At 37.9% G+C, this 18318-nt stretch overlaps 1 protein-coding gene across 1 annotated transcript in view; it reads left to right on the forward strand.

Annotated features, from left to right (window-relative positions):
* Positions 1 to 18318, forward strand: part of DDX10 (DEAD-box helicase 10) — a 154108-nt gene that overhangs the window by 99517 nt on the left and 36273 nt on the right. Inside the window, exons 15-16 of the mRNA XM_030234540.2 lie at positions 310 to 471; positions 14304 to 14360. Of these exons, the coding sequence (XP_030090400.2) occupies positions 310 to 471; positions 14304 to 14360 (219 nt within the window). The remainder of the gene's footprint in view (positions 1 to 309; positions 472 to 14303; positions 14361 to 18318) is intronic.

An 18318-nucleotide genomic window follows, 5' to 3' on the forward strand; every position in this document is an offset into this window, starting at 1 on the left:
TTTTTTCTCCCCAGATGAATAGCAGGATTAGAAATTACTTCTTCTAATCAGGAAAGAGGACAAAATAAGGGAAGAGATGGAAGTGAATTCACAAAAAAAATAATTTGATCTAATGGAGACACCTTATTTTAAAACAACAATTTTAAACTGAATGTGGTGTTAAATAAGGTTTATTAATTTGTTTCCTTCGCAGATGACTTTTTTATTTGTTGTGAAAAAATAATGTATTGGAATATTTAAGACACCAAAAGTGTGATGTGGAAAAAATGATTCTGACCATTATTTTTCTTGCTGACATCTCTAATTCAGTTAGTGCAGCAATGGCCACCTGTGCAGAAATCCAGTTTGGCACAAGCAGATGAGGAAGATGATGCCAGTGGTATCAACCTAGATAAAGCCAAAGAAATCCTGCGTGAAGAAGACAAATTTGACAAAGAAGAATATAGGAAGAAAGTAAAGGAAAAACATAGGGTAAGTTGATTTCTCCCTCAGTTACTGAAGTACAGAAGTACTGTGCTAAGGATTGCTCAGCGAGGGAAAATACTTAAATACATTGTGAAATAAGTGTAGTACAAGTTCATTTAAGTTCTTCAGTTTTCTTCAGGACTACACTGCTCACATGAAAACTTTTAATAGCTGGATAGCACAAAGCCTTATTCAGCATTAAGTGTTGGTAACAGTGGAATTTTATTTACAGCTTTAAAGTTTGGTGAATTTAGTAGGAGTATCTTTTTGTTTTAAGCAGTGTTCTCTGGAAGGGTTTGTTTCACCAAAAGAATTATTAGGCATATGTGCTATAAAACCTGCTGGCAGTGAAGGAGTATCTCTGAAATGTCTTCAGACTACCATTTGCTCAACATTTAGTGTCACATTTCAGCTAGGCCAAAGTGTTAACTTTTTGTGTTAGTGTCCTTAGGGCTATCAGAATTTACTTAATGAATTACTCAAACTACATGATATGATTTTGGCTGTGACTTGAAAAGATCAGTATCTGCAGTCTGGCTTCTCTTTGGTGTTTAAAAACCTTTAAAAGTTGCAGACCACCACAAGTTTTCCACCTACTTCTCTATTATTTGTTATGGACCAAAGCAGGGTTTTCTGACCTTGATGTGTACCTGTCATATAGAACACAGCTGTGCTTTGAGCTCAGGGGTCATTCTCTTAGTGATTGTTAGATGGGTATGGCATTCTCCAGATAATGGATACTTGTAAGATTCCAGGACTGTGTGTTGTTAAAGGCCTGGTTTACACTCAAAGCTTAAAATTTCCAAATTTCCCAAGTGTTAGAAAGTGTTGTTTTATTGTCCTCTTCTGTTGATGCTGACTTAATTTAGTTTGACTTTCCACTGATTGTAAGTAGTTAGTGCAAGATCTTCCAGTGTTTGTGAGGATTTGAATTTGAACAAAATAATTTGGAAGGAATTTGTGAAAGCTTCAAGTCATATTTTGGCTGTGAAGTATCCTAGCTAATGTCAAAGCATACTTCACACATTTAATTTGAGACTGCTCCTCTAGTCCTGTTGCAGTCATTTGACAAATACAAAAAATCTCACATCATTTTTAGCAAAGGGTTCCAGTTGATAGGAGGTGAAAAGAAACAATGTTTGCTGTGCTCTAAGTGAAATAATAATCAAGTTTACAGAAAACAGTGCAATCAGATTTCAAGGATGCACCTTTGCAGTCAATCTCTTTTTCACTAGCAGATTAATACACTTTGAGTAACACCATTGTAGGTTTGACATCAGACTTCAATGATAAAATACTTCATCTCCTGGTCTGTTAGCACAGCTTCATTGTTATAGTGCTGAGGGGAACAAATGATGTTGACCACCTATTTCCCTGCATTGAAGAAAAATACTTGAACTGTGGAGATATTATGAAAAGAGAATGCCTCTTTTCAAAACTGAGACAGATGAAATTAACAGACTGGCCACATCAGTGTCATTGGTTTTTTTTTAATTATGGAAAGTGAAGCTTCTTGGAGATTAGTGCATGAGTATTTTTCACACTCCACCTATTATCCTTTATGAAATGAAATAAAATAAATAAATGATAGTATATAGAAAAGAAGGAAATAGATAAAAAAAATAAAAAAGCGGACTTCTGTTTGACATCCTGTGAAATTATTGTCTAGTATTAAGGGCTGTCATTCAGTCATTGCATGACTGACACACATCTGACCTTGTTCAGATTTTTTAATTTGAAACTTTACAGTTTGAGGTGAAAAATACCTAATATATAAATTCTCTGTACATAATGAAGTTACCTGATTGTCATTTAATTTTTTGAATAGTCTTAGTTTTGAATTATAGCATCCAAATTTAAATAAGACGAAACTTGCAAATAAAGAAAGGGCAGGAAGTTGATAGCTGTTACTCTGGTAGAACCTCATTTGCTGTCCCATTGTCTCACTAACCTTTGTGGTTAAAGATGAATCTCTCTCCCACTACAAAAGGCATTCAGGATACCAATTCATTTCATGTATTAATTAATACAGGTTATATAAGGTAAGGCTGACATACAGATTGATTCTCTTGCTCTTCCTTATTACTAAGTCATCTATTTATGTTTGGGATTCTTGACAGTCATCTGTTGCTGCTTAGGTAACAGCTGTAGTAGTAATTATAGGGAGAATATGCTGAGCCCTGCTATTTTGTCTCATCCAAGGAGAGACAGGCATACCTCCTTCTTTTTGGATCATCTTTACCTGGTTCTGTGACCAGAAGATGCCTTCTTTCAGTGATTAATGAAGAAGCTACATAGTTACTAGGTAGAGAAGATACTACTCAATTTTTTCATTACCAGAAAATGTGTAATTTTAAAATTCACACTGTAGGGGGAAGTTCTATGGCATAATTCAGAAATCATAGGTAAGTGTCATAGATAAACATGATTTTAGCCATTTCAGTCATTGTTTTTTCACTGATGTTTTTGGAATTTATTGTGTTGTTGATGGACAAGTCATTTGTCCTTCATTAATGAAAGGATGCCAGGGGAAGATTTGAACTGCCTCACGATAAAAGTGAGCTACATGGCCATTTTCATAGTGACTTCCCAATGGTATTTAAAAATTCTCCCACCTCATAAGGTTTCCCTTCCCAAAAGATAATTGCTCAGCAGCAGATACTAGTTGAGTCTGAATCTTTGGCTTACATCTCAGTGATATGAAAGAAGAACTGTGCAAGTCTGTGTATCATGACCGTGCTGTAGAAGCCTGATCAGGTGCCTGATGATTGTCTGAATTTGTTATTAAAAGTTTGGTTGTTTATGTAAGCCTGACAGGCAAGTGGTTTAAGTTATTTCTTGCCCTCATTTGGAGTGAGAGGGTGAAACCTAAAAGATAAATATTCAAGTGTGTTACCAGTAAAGGATGTGAGAGCAGTAAAAAGACTAGGAGACTTTATTTTCATGACTTTGGATTTTGTGTAAGCGTGTGTCTTAGTGCCCTTTCTTGTGTCATTGAAAGAGGAGCTTTTTAAAGTCACATACTTTAATCCCATCTTATATATCCCTTTGCTGGCATTCAGCAGAAGCCTTTATACAAAGTCCTAAATCCATCACTTGTGACTGTCATTGCTTCTTTTTAAATCCTCTGTGCTTCAATGTGAGTCGAAATACATCATGTCATAACATGAACTCTGTTATCTGACCTGTCCTTTCTGCAGTAATGCTAATTATTGAATTCCTATATTTGTTTAAATTTCCTTCCTGCAAGCAGGCTGCTGAAGATGTTTGTCCATTTGACATGTTCTAATATCAGATGTGACAACTCTGTTTCTTGGTTTTCTGACTTGGCTGCTGAATTGTCCTACAACTCTTTTTCCTAGCTTTTTGAAAAAGCTATGGCTGGGTCTTTCCTTTCTGCTTTTGGTTAACGTTTTCATCAACTTAACTTTCTTCTGTTCCTTCACTTACATCATGTTTGAAATATATCTTAATTCATATTTCCTCTTCTTAATTCCTTTTCTTCCCTACTGCCTGGCATAGTTTCCTGGTGTGTGTGTGTGTGTGACAGTTTTTTTTTTTTTTCCCTTTAAATCAAGTTTTGAAACATGCCAAACCTAAGATTAGCAGGCCACTAGAAACAAATGCATTTTCTTTCTAATTAATCAATTTGTCTGATATTTGGTTATTTACATATAATCATAAAGTCCCCTCAAGCTGAACGTGTGTTAATAAGTCTCTACATTGGCTTTGAAATGGTGACTTATAATAACAAAACAATTCACAGAAGGCTATAAATGCAGATGTTATTTGATCTGGGTTTTTTTTATCTACAGGTGGGTTCAGGTTTTGATTTAGATAATGAGTGGATGTAGAAAAAGCAGTGTTTTCATAAAGCTCATACTTTTATAGGTCATTCTTCAATTGAGAATCCCTTTCTTATGGTTTCCACAGTATAATCTTGAAGATTAGAGGTCTCTGGGAAAAAAAAGTGAACTTCTTAAAATCAAAACATCTCCAAAATAGTTTTTTTTTTTTAAGGGAACATGGCACATAAGCTTATTATAAACTTTCCTTGCAGAACTGTTTCTGATGAAGAACAAAACTATTCAGAAGTATCCACAGGCCATTGCTTTTAAATCCATTTGAGAATGTAATTTAAATGAGCACAGTTTCCTGTATGATCAGAAAAATGTTTTGATGCATTCATGAGATGCTCGGATTAGAAGAGTTGTGTGTTGCAGCGCCTTAAGGCTTGTGGCAACTTGCAAAGCATCTACACTATAATTAGGTTTCCTTCATGAGTCTCACATTTTATTATCCTCTCCTTGCTCTGCAAATATGAAAGAACTGAAAATCAGATGGATAGAAGTAAATAAAACTCTGAGGTATAATTGTAGTGTAATTAATGCTTACTGAAGTATTGGAAGCAAAGTAAGTTTTAGTGGTTGAGCACAAGGGAAGGACAGTAACACTGATCAAGATGATGTGACAAGAATTCTGCATTAATGGCTATTTAATGAAAGCCATTTGAAATGTGTATAATGTTATAAACAACAATAAAGGGAAAAGTGAATAAATGATTCAGAACATGTTTTGGCACTCCATTTTTCAAGTTTTCAACTGAAAATGCAGTGTTGTTAGGAGGAAAATAGTGGCAGAGAGGGATTCATCTCACTTCTTAATAACCTTTCTTTCCCTCTGCTAACTCAAGCTCAGAAAAATGCCCGTTGGCGATGAAGGAAAAATGAATAGGAGCCTTATTTCTTGCCTCTCTTTCCCACCAGTAAGATATGCTGTGAATTTTGAATGTTTAGTGTGAGAAGAAGGCTAGAATAGTTTTTAAAATATAATTTTATTTGGGCAGTATTAGTAGAAATCAAGCTGAGACTGTCTTCAGGGGTTTGATACTGCAAGATGCAGTAGTTCTGTACCTCCCTAGAAGACCTTAAACAAATATATTTATAGAGAGATGACTCAGTTAGACTGCAGGTGACGGGGGCTCTTTCAGAAGGTACTGCACTGTACCACAAGTCTGTATTTTAAATATAATATATACTTTGTATTTTTGAGACTCCTTGCGCAATCTTCCTGGGACACTGATGTTGCTCTAAGGAATCTGGAGATATTTTGTGGCCCTTGTGCCACTGAAACGATCTTGATTTGTACCGCTTGATGTTTAGGCTATATGTTCTCAAAGTTTTGCTTGTGCTGTTCTTAGTTAAGTAGAAAATACAGAAGTATTTTAGAAACTGTACTGAAACAGAATACATCTTTTTAGTTTGTCTACTGCACCCTAAATGCATTTGTTAGTGGCGTAGTGCATAATTTTAATGAGGAGGAAACGTTTTACCCTTTGTGTGTTTGTTCTCCCAATATTATTACTCTATTAACTGTTTCCAAGGCTAAAAGAAAACATTCTTTGTACCAGACTTAGTTAAGGACTATAATAAAATAAATAGCTTTCATTTTCATGAAGAGTATATTGAATTCTGATTAAAATTCATTTTTGAAAATGGCAGATTGCAGACTGGTAAGGGACCCAAATCCCTTGGGTTTGAATTCAGGTGGTTTCATGTGCAGGTGTTCTTGATGAAGCCTGCTGCTGTTCCAGGCTGCAGAGCGAGCCCCCTCCATGTGTATTGTACAGAGGGGCACACACAAGACACACTCTGGATATCCACAGAGACCAGAGAAGCTGCACTCACATAAACATGCACAGCACAGGCAGCATAAGCTTATTTCTTCTTGTTGACTGATAAGGGCTGATGTTCGCAAGCAGGACTAAGAAGATCTCAGTCTTTTGATTGATAAGCACCCTCACCAATACATTAAATAGTAGAGTGGATCATAAATATGTCTCATTTCATACCTACATCATAGGGCCCTTGTGTAGTCACTGATCTTGGGTTTTTCCATATGCTGGTATTTCTGCTCAGTCTCATAGTACCTTTCAAATACTCCATTTTGAGTTTGCTCTTTCCCATGAGGCTGATAAGCATAGATAACCTGTTTTCTCTTTTTCTGTGTGAATCTTCCCAAGATTGTGCTTGTGTGGTTCCTTTGGTGTTCATCTGCCAGTGACTTATGAGTTCATATCTTCTGCTACTGTCTGCCTTACTGCTCATTAGGGTTAGTGTATTTCATATTCACTTTAGTCCTTTTTCTCCTTCTTGTGTCAGTTGTAACAGGCTATCATTGCAAACTGCACTTTTACATTCAGGGTATCCCTACCATCAGTGTGTCCCTAGGACTTACTCCTTCCTTTGGCAGCCCTATTCCAAATGGAACTCTAGGCTCTGCCTCCCTGCTTTTGCAAGTGATTTCTGTTCATGGCCGAGTAGTTATGACTTAAACGTTTGGTTTATAGTTTTATGAAAAAATTATAAAAGTTGTAGTGTGTTGTAATAAATCATTGAATAACATATGCTCAAGAAAGGGAAAAGACTCTGCAGGGATTTTTTTTAAAATTTATTTTATAAAATAGATGTTATATAATGCAAGGCATTCAGTATGGTTGAAGATAAATGCTCCCATGAAAAACAGTATTTTTAGTTTGAAATCAGTCATTAGATTAATTCTAAAAGAAAGTTGCATCATATTTCCAAGCAAGTAATCTGAAGGGGTAAAAAAATTGCAATGCAGGATTATGCTCTTTATTAAAGAAAGCACTTGAATAGTCCTGACACTAATTTGTCAGATTACCTGTGTACAGTTGGTTTAATGTGGTGCTGGGTGAAAATGATAAAATTCTCTCATGTAAAGAGTATGCCAGTGTAGGAGCAAAATATAAAGGGAAGGAGGTTACTGCTGAGAGGAGTGCTCAGCTGAACAGCAAAGAAAAGTATAGATGGAGAGATGTGTAAAATAAATCAGGGAGTATTACTTTGTTAGAAAGCCTCTCTGAGCTCTTCCATAGCTGTTGTGTGCAGGCAGTGCTGCTGTTATGCTCCAGATGCACATCTGTTAAGATAAGGGGGATGGACACTGAGAAGTGGGTTGACAAGCATCCTGCTTCAGCCTCAGCAGCAGCATCCATCTGGTCTCCCTGTGGTGCCAGTGGAGGCAAGGGTTTGCTTGTTTATCTTTCACTTCAACAGCTGAATGGGCTACACTTAGAGCTTGAAGTGTCCTTGGATGTTTTCTAAGAGTCTTGCAGCAAAATCAGAGTTCTTGACCTCATCTCATTGATGTGAAAAATAAGAAAACGAGATCACAGGTGACAGAATATTCTGAGTTGAAAGGGACCCACAAGGACTATTGAATCCAGCTCTGAAGTGAATGGCCCATATGGCAATTGATCCCACAACCTTGATGTTACGAGCACCAGGCTCCAACCAGCTGGTTTGTGTACACACTAGTCAGATGAATGCCAGGAGGACACAGCTGTGGGTGAAGGCTGAAGTAGTTCAGGCATAACCTTAAAGTGGGTCTTTACCAGCCCTACTGCTGTAAGGGAGCTTCCATGCCTGGGTGCTTGTCCTGCTGAAGGATGTATTGGGACAACTGCCCAAAATGCTGACTCTGTATCTAAGGTGCTGTGAGGCACCCTTGCAGCTTCTGGAAGGAGCTGCCCCCTTTGCTTGCAGAGGATCCCAGTACTGCTGGGTGCCTGGGAGCAGGCACAGATACATGCAGGGCTTCTCTGCCTTCTCCCAGAAGCCCTGGGCTTTGTGGTTTGCAGACCCCTAACCCCAGGCAGAGCACTAAAAGCAGCCTTGGGCTAAGGCTGGCTCAAAGGAGAAAGGTGTGGAGGGAACCATGTTGTGGCAGTTCTGTGTTCCCCTTGGTGTGCCTTTTGCAGCTGCAGTGTGCTTGAAGCCCTGGGCTTTGTGGTTTTCCTGGTGTTTGAGCTGGGTGGTTCCTTATGGGTGGCTGCATTAAGACAGCTCAGGATCCTGTGACCTCTATAGATAATGAATTTTCCACTGGCATCATCCCTTCAAAGGCTAAGCAGCCAGAAAATGAGATCAAGGGCATCACTGCCCATTTTCCTCTACTTTTCTCTAGACTATATCAGCATGGTTTGCAGTGTAACTTCAATTGATTTATTTTTAAAATTTAGTTCACAGTTTAAACATTACTTTTAAACATTAACTAACCTAGTTAGTTAACTAACTTCATTCATCCTGTAATTCTGTTGAAACTGTATTTTGAATTAGTGCTACCTTTATCTTGCACTGTATGTGTTTGTGTATGTGTAGGTTCAGTTTCACCACTCTCACAGGAAACAATTTCTTTGTAATCTTCAGTCTAAACTAATCTAAATCTTTTGATTTAAAGCCTTTGCCCCTTGCCCTGCCCAATACATGCCATTGTAAAAAGTTCCTTTCCAGCTGACTGACTGGAAGGCCACAATTAGGTCTTCCCAGAGCCTTCTCTTCTCCAAGCTGAATACTCTGAACTCTCTCAGCCTGTCTTCACATGAGAAATGTTCCAGCTCTCAGATCACTTTCATTGACCTCCTCTGTACTCACTCCAGCAGGTCCCTGTCCTCCCTGTGCTGGGAGCCCAGAGCTGATGCAGCCCTGCAGGTGGGGTCTGAGCAGAGCAGAGGGGCAGAATCCCCTCCCTGGCCCTGCTGCCCACCACTGGATACAGCCCAGGACAGCTTTGGCTTTCTGGGCTGTGAGAGCACATGGGCAGCTCATGGCCAGCCTCTCATCCATGTTTAAACCAACTCACTGGAAAGCTTTAGAAAAACTTCCCTATTCTTAGAACCTGCTCACTGTGTTCAGGTCTAAGTGGGGACAGGAATCATTTTGATCTTTGTCCACTGGTTTCTTGTGTTGGTTTTGTTCCAAGAATGTCCTTTTAAGGGTCGGTTTCTGCTAGCTTCTGTTTTCTTCTTTTTAATGAGAATGCCTTTTTTCCACTGCCTCTAAGACTTTTTCCAGTGCTTGTTTAATGTTTAACATTGTCCATGTGCTGTTTTTCACATGCCTTTGATGCCAACTCTGTGTTGCCTTAAATTGGTGATTACTAGGTCTTTCAGTAAAGACCAGCCTTTAAATAAACATCAGCTTTACAGATGAGGCTTACATCATTATGTTTATATAGCTTGTTGCTTGAAAAGATTACTTAATAGGTTTCTAAAACCAAACATTGAGATTAAAAAAAACTCACAACAAAACAAACACAAAACAATGACAGTGCTTTTGCTTTTTTCCCAGAAGGTATTAAAATTTATTTAATAGTTACAAAAATTGTAGGTAATTTCCAGATTTTTTTAAAAAATAGAATTCAAAGAAGTACTAATAAGTTTATTCAGCTCAATGTTTGAGTTAGGAATGTTTGTTTTGGAATGTTTGTTCGGAATGTTAGTTGGAGAAGGGCTTGCATGTAAAGGGTGTTCTAGTTTCTGTAAGGAGCAATATTAAGCTACACAGCAATATAAACGTAGCAGTGAGCCATGAGCATGGAAACAATTCAAGCTTGGTGTGAAATCTGGGAGAAGAAAAATGTGGGAAACACCTTTATTAAGTCAGTTTTCAGAGCACATTTGTGCTTCAAAATTTTGGTGGAAACCAGCTCTTGACTATGGCAATGCCACTGTATGAGAGCTGCTCTGAACTTTTGAACAAGTCTGTGTTTTCTTCAGCACAACTGACTGAATTTAGCTGTGTCCCACTAAAACAACAAAAGATAGTTGGATACCAAGACAAGGTTCCACTATTGACCAACATGTATTTGCAAATGACAGCCAGATTTTTCCAGGCAATGGAGTTATTTGTTCCAGAACTTGGTCACCTGTGAAGATCTGATGTGTGGCAGACAATTACCTCAGCTGTTAAATAGAATGGGTTGGTAGCTCCAAATTATGGCATCAGTATGTAAAGGAATAGTTACTAAAAATCTAGTGTTAAAATGACAGATCAAAACCTGAGGGAGTTCTTGAGTATTTAAATAAAATAGACTTCAGAGGACTCAGATGAGCATGAAATTTTTCCAGGAAATAGATTTGCCACAGGCTCTTTTAATGCTCTCAGAGCTAAATATGCTGTTATATGCATTAGTCTTGTTGAGTGAAACTATTATTTGCCTTCAGGTAAGGAAATATAAGAGGTCAGTGAAATTTTAGGGTGGAAAAACAGCAGCTTGTCGCCAGCTAAAATAATTTATTGAATGTGAATCTGACCTATGCATAAGTTCTTTAAAAGAAAGAAAGGAGGCTTTTATTGTACAAATTTTCTACACCTCAAAAAAGCTAAAAGAAAAATTACTGTATTAAACAAAGCTGTTAATAATAGAAATAATAGAAATAAACACTGTATTTTTTTATATTGCAGTAAACCCTCTGTACAATGTAGGATGAACTCCTAAGTGTAGAAAAAAGAGTCCAAGGAGGAGGGGATTTTCTTTGGGAGGAAAGAACTCTCAAAATTGCTGGACTTAATTTTTTTATAACTAAAAACTTGGGATTTAAGCCCTATTAATGTGTCTTTCACATATTCCTGACCTCACCAGCTAGAGAGAGCTGCCATGCTACTGTTAATTATTTTTTTGTATCAAGTTGAGAACGTGGAATGTAAATGTTAGAATATTTATTTAAATGTGTTGGAGTTTTAAGAATTAAATGAGTTTTTGTTTTAAAACCCAACAGTAGAAGGAGGGGAGATGAAATGTGAAAAGAAGCCAGTGTCAGACTTCTTAGCTTTACGGTTAAGAACAGTGAGTATTTCTTCCACATATTAGACACAGCTTTATCCATGGTCTGGGCTCCTTTTAGGCAGAGCTGTTTCTGTTCTAGAAGGTTTGGGACTCTTCTTTAAAGCTGAGGGATTTAGCCATATTACATGTTGATGACTAAAAATTTTCATCCCTTTGATTACTGAGGTTAGAACCATCCTTTTAAGTAGCTTTGTAAGAGTGAAGGAAAAAAAATAATTTGCTGTAAATTTAAAAAGCTGACCAAGAAGATCTCTGGGCTGTATAACACTATTAATTAGAAAGTAAATGAAAAGAATATAATACTAGCCAGTGTGGGTTTGTAGAAATGAAGTGTATAGTGAGTTATATGTGTTTGTCAGAGCAGAACCTTGTTTGTAAATACATCTGTGGAATACACTGAAATTTCTACATGGCTTTTCACTTGAGTGTTCTGATTAGTAAATTAACATGTTACAAATTAAATGGACCAAAACCTCTGACAATGGCCATAAGTTAAAACTAGAGATTCAGCATGGCTTTAGGGGGAATTTTTCTGTGTGAGAGCAGTCAAGCTGTGGCATGGACTGATCAGAGATGATGTACAGTTTCCAGCATTGGGATTTTGGCATGGCTAGATGAAGCCCTGTGCAGCATGACCTTACCTCAGAGCTGACTCTTCTGTGAGCAGGAAGTTGAACCAGAGACCTCCTGATGTTCTTTCCAGTTGGAATGATCCTGTGACCCTGTGAATGCCCAGTGTTGTTCAGAGTGTGTTAGTGTCAAGCAGCAGAAGCAGCCTGATTAGGACATTGGCCTCTGAAGTGCAGTCCTAGCTCCAGCTCGGGGCCAACATACATGCACCCTCTGCAAAATCTGCTTTTCTTTTTCACTGACAAGGATCCAAACCCTTTCTTCCTCCTGCTTGGGAAAAAAAAAAAAAGCAGGTCTTGACAGCATCTCCTGGTGATTGCTTCTCTGTCTTGTTTTTCTCTTGTGCTCCTTATTTCAGTCTCTGGACTTCTTAACTTTAGAATCTTTTTGTGTCTTCACCGTTCTTTAGAGACTACAGTTTATAATGCTGCCTGTGTACTCCTCTTCTGTCTCCTTGTGTCAGTCTTCTGCTTTCATAGCTGTCTTCTCAGGGCTCTGTTATAAATCCCTTGAGCAGGAACTTGGCTGCTATATTTGCTCAAGCCTGTAGCTGTAGTTAAAACACTGACATTTCATACACCATAGAATTTTTCTATCCAAAATTTTCTAAACTGTCCAAGTCAAAAGCTGCTTTGTAACATATGGTGGATTACTTTCTACCTATGTTCTCTCTGTTTTTGAGGGGTTAAGTTTGAATATTACAACAGTTTTAGCAGAAAAATGAGAGAACCCCAATGGTTACCCCAGAGACTGGAGAATGTGCAGCTAAACCATATGGAGTGGAAGAAATGGAAAACTTAATAATTAGAAAAGCATAAGTAAAAGGGATCAGAAACTTACATAAATTTGACTTGTTAGAGAGGGAATCATAACATGGATGATCATGTTATGACCATGTTGTATGGTTTGGAGGAACTGAGTGTAGACCAGACCTTACTTGGTCCTGGTAGCTTTTGTTGTTGCACATGATGCACTTGTGGCCTCAAATGTAATTTTTTTCTCTCTTTTTTCCTTTTTTAAATTATATTTTTTTAAATACTTTAACACCCCTAAATAATAAGACAGCTTTGTTGTGTCTGTCTGCAGTAGTGTATTTTTTGGTGGTTTTTTTTTAGTTTCACAGCATGCATTAAAGGCTCTGGTGTGTAACCCTGAGTGGATTGAGTTGTTTGAGTCAGACAGCTTTGCACAAAGCATTGGGGAATTGTTTCATTTTGATTTGAAGAGAAGAGGTTGACTTACACAGAAAGGGATTTTGAAAATAAGCTAACAGTTGTGTAGTGTGGGCAGTTGGGAGACTAGAAAATGGCACTTACCTGGCAAATGTCTCAAAAGGCCCTGAATTTAGACACCAACTTTGAAAATCTTGGTGGCTGTGTTCTCTTTTTCCCATGTCTGCAGTCAAACACTGCCTTGCTGAACAACTTTGTGTGATACCTACCAAAATGTTTTCGCAGCATCATTGTGGTGAAATAGCACCAGGACTACTGAAGCTGTAGCTTTCTCCTTACTCCCATGAGTAACCTGATACATAACTGCAATTCAACCTGCTCTGTGCTGAAGTGCTGACCCTGGACTGATGTTAATGTCTCCTTTTATGTGAACTTGAGTCTACATGTGCTGATGTCAGGGTGGCCTCTATTGCTCAGAGAAACTAGGTTGAATTTCAGAAACATTTTTATGCTAGCATAAAAGAGTTTCAATACCAGTGTCATCAGGATCACTTAAATAAGAAGAGGGAGCCATGTGTTTTTCTAGAGGATGTGCTCTCACTTGAATTTCTGTCTTTTCCTCACAAAATAAAGAATTTAAGGGATATTCAATTACAAGGACCTGACAGTATAGAGATAATACTTTAGTTGGTGTAATAATAAACAAAGCAAGCAGCAATAAATGTAATTTGATTTAAATATCTTGGGCACTTCTGTATGCTGACAGATCTAGCAGGCAGCTTTGGATGAGTTTTATCTGCATTTAGGTCATTTTCCCATAGCAGAATCTTTTTGGGTAAGAGATCTTTGTTATGGTTTCTGAAACAATGCAATTACTAAGCAAATGCTTTTGTAAAATGTTTGTTGGTAATGGACATGTGAAAGGGAGAAGATGTTTTAGCTTTCACTTCCCAGTTACTTATGAAATTCTGAAGTTAGGGAAATTTTCATTTTAGTTTGTTAAGTGGATTTTATTTCATTTTAAGTCACTGAGAAGTAAGAACAGTTTGATCTTTAAGTATCATTTTAACTACCTTATTTTACGGACAAATACTAACTCTGTTAAATTACTCAGCTGCATTATTCCTGTAAGAGTAATAAGTCTTGATAAAATATGAGCTTCAATCATTCTTGTAGTTTTGTGATTTCCTTTAAGAGCAAGAAGAATGAACAGTGTCTCATTCAGATCTTTCATTTATTGTTTTCTATAACATGTAGGGTCAATACCACCAGTCTAATGTGTACATTAAAAATACCTAGATGACTCAACATTAATCTTAAAATATTAAAGAAAAATAAAAGCAGTGCAGGAGTTTGCTTTAAAACTGTACATCTTGTTTATTTCAGGAGAAGAGGCTAAAAGAAAGAGCAGCAAGGAGAGAAGCCAGGAATAAGAATGCACAGGTAAGGGGTTTTGTTGTTTTGATCAAGCTACTGGTTGAGGTTTGAAATGCTTTTTAAATTATTTAATTCCTTACTTTAATAAACAGTGTTGTGATTAACTGCTCTTTAAAGGCATTTTCTGTTTGCTTGTCTTTTCCTACTCCCTTCCTCTGATGTAGTTGTAATAACTTGGTGTAGAAGGATTCTGATAAAGCATGAATATATATGTTTGTGTGTGTATAAATACATAAAATATGTGGAAGCCTTTTGGAATTTTATCCTCTTCATTATGTATTTCAGGTGAGTAGCAATTTCAGCTGAAGTACTGATGCCATTTTTTTCTGACTTGGGTCATGTTTATGATTTGTAGGCAGTGAGATTATTTTTTGTGTGCCAAATCTCGCTCTGACCTTTTTCTCCCGAACTTCTTTTTAAACAGGAAGAATTTACATTGAAGTTCATTCCTTCCCCTCATTACCCCAGACAAAACCTGCATTATCCTTTTCTTCATGTAAATGTTACTAATTTCCTAGAAGCTGTTCTAGTTTTTCATGTTGCTTGGTTTGCAATAAACTGTGCTTGCATTCAGCTGCAGTGATTTCTTGAATATGGACATGGGGATGTGTGACACTGCATCTACTTTTGCTACACATGAATAGTTACAGTTTCTTTTTGACAGTCAGGAAATACCTTACTCCCTTGAGAAAATTGATAATGTTCTTTGTCTGATTTTTGCAAGCTGGCTGTGCTCTGGGAGGCTCAAGTGTAGGAAGATGCTCCATTGTGTAACTCTGAAGTGTAAAGTAATTACAGTTGCAGATGAAAAGCCTAGTTACACTCAGTTTTAAGTATGATTCTGCCTCCAAAGATGGCAAGCTATGAGAGCTGTTGGCATCATGACTCCCCAATCAAGCAATAGAAATTTTCTGCCTGTAATTGAATGTATAAAGATGCATACTTTTTAATGCATTTAGCAAGCATTTTAGGAAAATTATGGAATGAATAATTAACAAACATCTTAATAAAGGGAGAAAACATTGATCAAATCAGGCTGTATCACATTCATGAATACTGCTTGTTCATTTTGCCTCTTTTTAGGGAATAAAATGTTATTCAGCAGCTGTGGAAAGAAATCCATTTCTTTCAAAATTATCTGCTTGCTGATGTACATCTCCTATCCTGTTCTTGGCCAAGCAAATGAATCTATCAGTGCTATTGGAAAGTGAATGAAGTTGATCCCTGTTGAGGAATGATTTGTGTGTGGGGGGGTTGTGTGTCCGTGGGCATGGCACAGGTTAAATGTGGAGCTTTAGCCCCAGGCTCCCAAAATTTTATGCACTCTTGCCTCTCTTCTGTGCAGCACTTGCATTTGGAAAGCTGATTTACTAGTGCTGGTTTGGTGTGAGATTGGCACATGCTCTCCTTGAGGGTAGCAAGCTGTGTAAAGCTGCTATTGCTTTGACTTCTTTTTATTCTGGAAGCACTTAGCTCAGTCTCTGCAATAAGGTGCAAGCCTCAGGAGCTGACATGTCTCCTTGATGAAAACTGTTGGGATTTTTCTGTTGTTTAGAGGCTATTCTTGCCAGAAATCTGTGCAGCCAAGTCCTGTCATTTTCAGTGTGGCTCATTTCAGGGAAAATGCTTCCACTGGGAAAGGCTGCCAGCTTGGACCTGGGCTGTTCATGCCTGGAAGTGGAAGGGAGCAGCAGACAGTAGATAAAGGTGCCAGTTTCTGTCTGCTGGGTGTCTGAGGAATTAATTAAGAACACTGCCTGCTTCTCAGGATCTTAGACATGAGGCCATAGCAGTTCAAGTTCTTCATAGTCCGTGTGGGATATGACTCAAGCAGTTTGTACAAGATACCCAGGGGAATAAAGAAGGAGGAAACGGTAAAGCACAGAAACTATTGGAATGTAAACCAGTTTAGAAAATACATCCTCCATAAATCAGGAGTTGAGAAAACATTAATATTTTCACTAGTGCTTTCATAATATGGCTTGTGACCCACTTACTCTGCTACTCCTTTGGTAATTAGTAATGTTTTCTTGAAAGGGAAAGCGATAAGGAGAGCCAGAAAAAGTAGAAAGGTATTTTTAGCCAAGTTAATGCAGCTTAGCAGCTGGAGAAAAGGACTAGGTCAACAATTATGAGTAACCAGTCACTTCAGAGCAGCTGTGGTCATAATTTGTTTTCCACATCTATCTGCTTTAACCTCTTGTTTGTTTTATTAACTGTCTCCCTCAGGTTACAAACTCCTTGGGTTACAAAGTATTATTTTGCTGTCTTTCACAAACACACAGCCTGCGAGGTCTGACATGACCAAAACAGAAATTTACTTGCCCATTCTTAGTATTAAATAATAATTCTTTGTGAATATAGGGGGGGGAAAAAAAGGAAGAAAAATTACAGGAGAGAAGGATGTCCTCTCTTTTCCTCTGATGCTGCAGGAGCAATTACAGGGAAGATTTTGCTCAGACTTTGTCATGCTGGGGCAGGCTGGGCTTGCTGCAACTGGAATTGACTAACCAGATTTTGGCATGCTCTGCTGAGTGTGCCTGAGCAGGAGATTAGATGAGTAGGTAGCTGCAGTGTTATTGACTCCACCTTGGATAAATCTCCATGCAATAAATAAACTAAGTAGGAAGTGAAGACTCTTAAAGGATGCTTTGGAGAAAATATTTCTAGGTATTTATGACCATTAATTAAATTTTTGTGCAAAAGGCTGTGAAAACAGATAAAAGAAGTCTTCTCATATATTCTTATTGAATAAAAACTGGAAATTTAGCATTTTAGGTTTTTTTTTCATCTTAAAATGTTTAATTGTCTCTCATTTTATGAGAATTTGATGTGATATGTACAAATGAAATGTTTTAAGATGAAAAGAAGCACATATTTTGTCCTCACTCAGTACTGATTAAATTATAGTCCTCAAACCCTCCAACAAATTTCAATACTGTTTACTTGAAGAGAGTCTGGAGAGAATTCAGCAAGAAGTAGTCTTTTGAGCAAGAAGTAAAGCAGTGAGCAGCTGCAGCAGGCAGTGACAGCTGCCCCAGGACAGGAGCTGTGTGAAGCCAGCCCCTGGTCCAAGCAGGACATCCCTGTCCTCATGACTTTCCACTTTTTCTTCTAGAATCTACACATACTGATTTCTTAATCTGTTTAAAGTACTTTCAGGTTTCAACCAGTATATAAAGGTCCCTGCCCTCCTTTAGTGATTTGAGTCTTATGCTACCCTGATGCCTTAGAGCACTACTGATGTGTTGAAAATTATGAAGTGAGGAAGATTTTGATTTCTTAAAAAAAAAAAAAAAAAAAAAGGTTTTGTAAGAAAGGCATTTTCTGGGAGCAGCTAAACAGGTCTGTGCTTCAGGGATGGAGAGCAGAGCAGGAGTCAGGAGAAGGTGCTGAGCAGGGAACACTGATGTGCTAGGTGATGCTCAGCTATCAGCTCCCAGCATCATGCAGGAAGTGATACCTGGTCCCTAAAAGAAGGCATTGATTGTTGTCTGCTAGAAATAATTTGGACGTCATCTGTAAGCAGTGTCAGGAGGTAAAACTTGCCCAGTCATGACAGTTTGGTGCATTGATTCAGGTTTTGGCAGTGCTGTAGCAGTTGCACCATGCTGGTGTCCAAAGCAAAACAAAAACCTGAAGAAGCTCTGACTAACAGAGCAAAAGCTGTTTATCCAAGGTCCACAAGAAAAATGTAGCCTGCTGCAAACTTAGAGAAATCCAGCTTGAACACAGTTTCCTTACTGAGATATTTTTCCTATTTTCACTGGACAAAATTGAGGATAGGGATTCTTACCCAGCTGGAAAACTGACTTGTGGAAGAAATCCAAGAGCTCAGTTGCCAAGGGTGCTTTATGTCGGGAATGAATGGTTGCTGAATAATTATAGAACATTAAAAGATCAACAACAACAGCAGGATAATAAATATGCTTTAACTTCTCTCCTCCCTTTCTCTCCTGTTCTC

Source organism: Serinus canaria, chromosome 1 (genome assembly GCF_022539315.1).
Source record: "Serinus canaria isolate serCan28SL12 chromosome 1, serCan2020, whole genome shotgun sequence".
NCBI lineage: Eukaryota > Metazoa > Chordata > Aves > Passeriformes > Fringillidae > Serinus > Serinus canaria.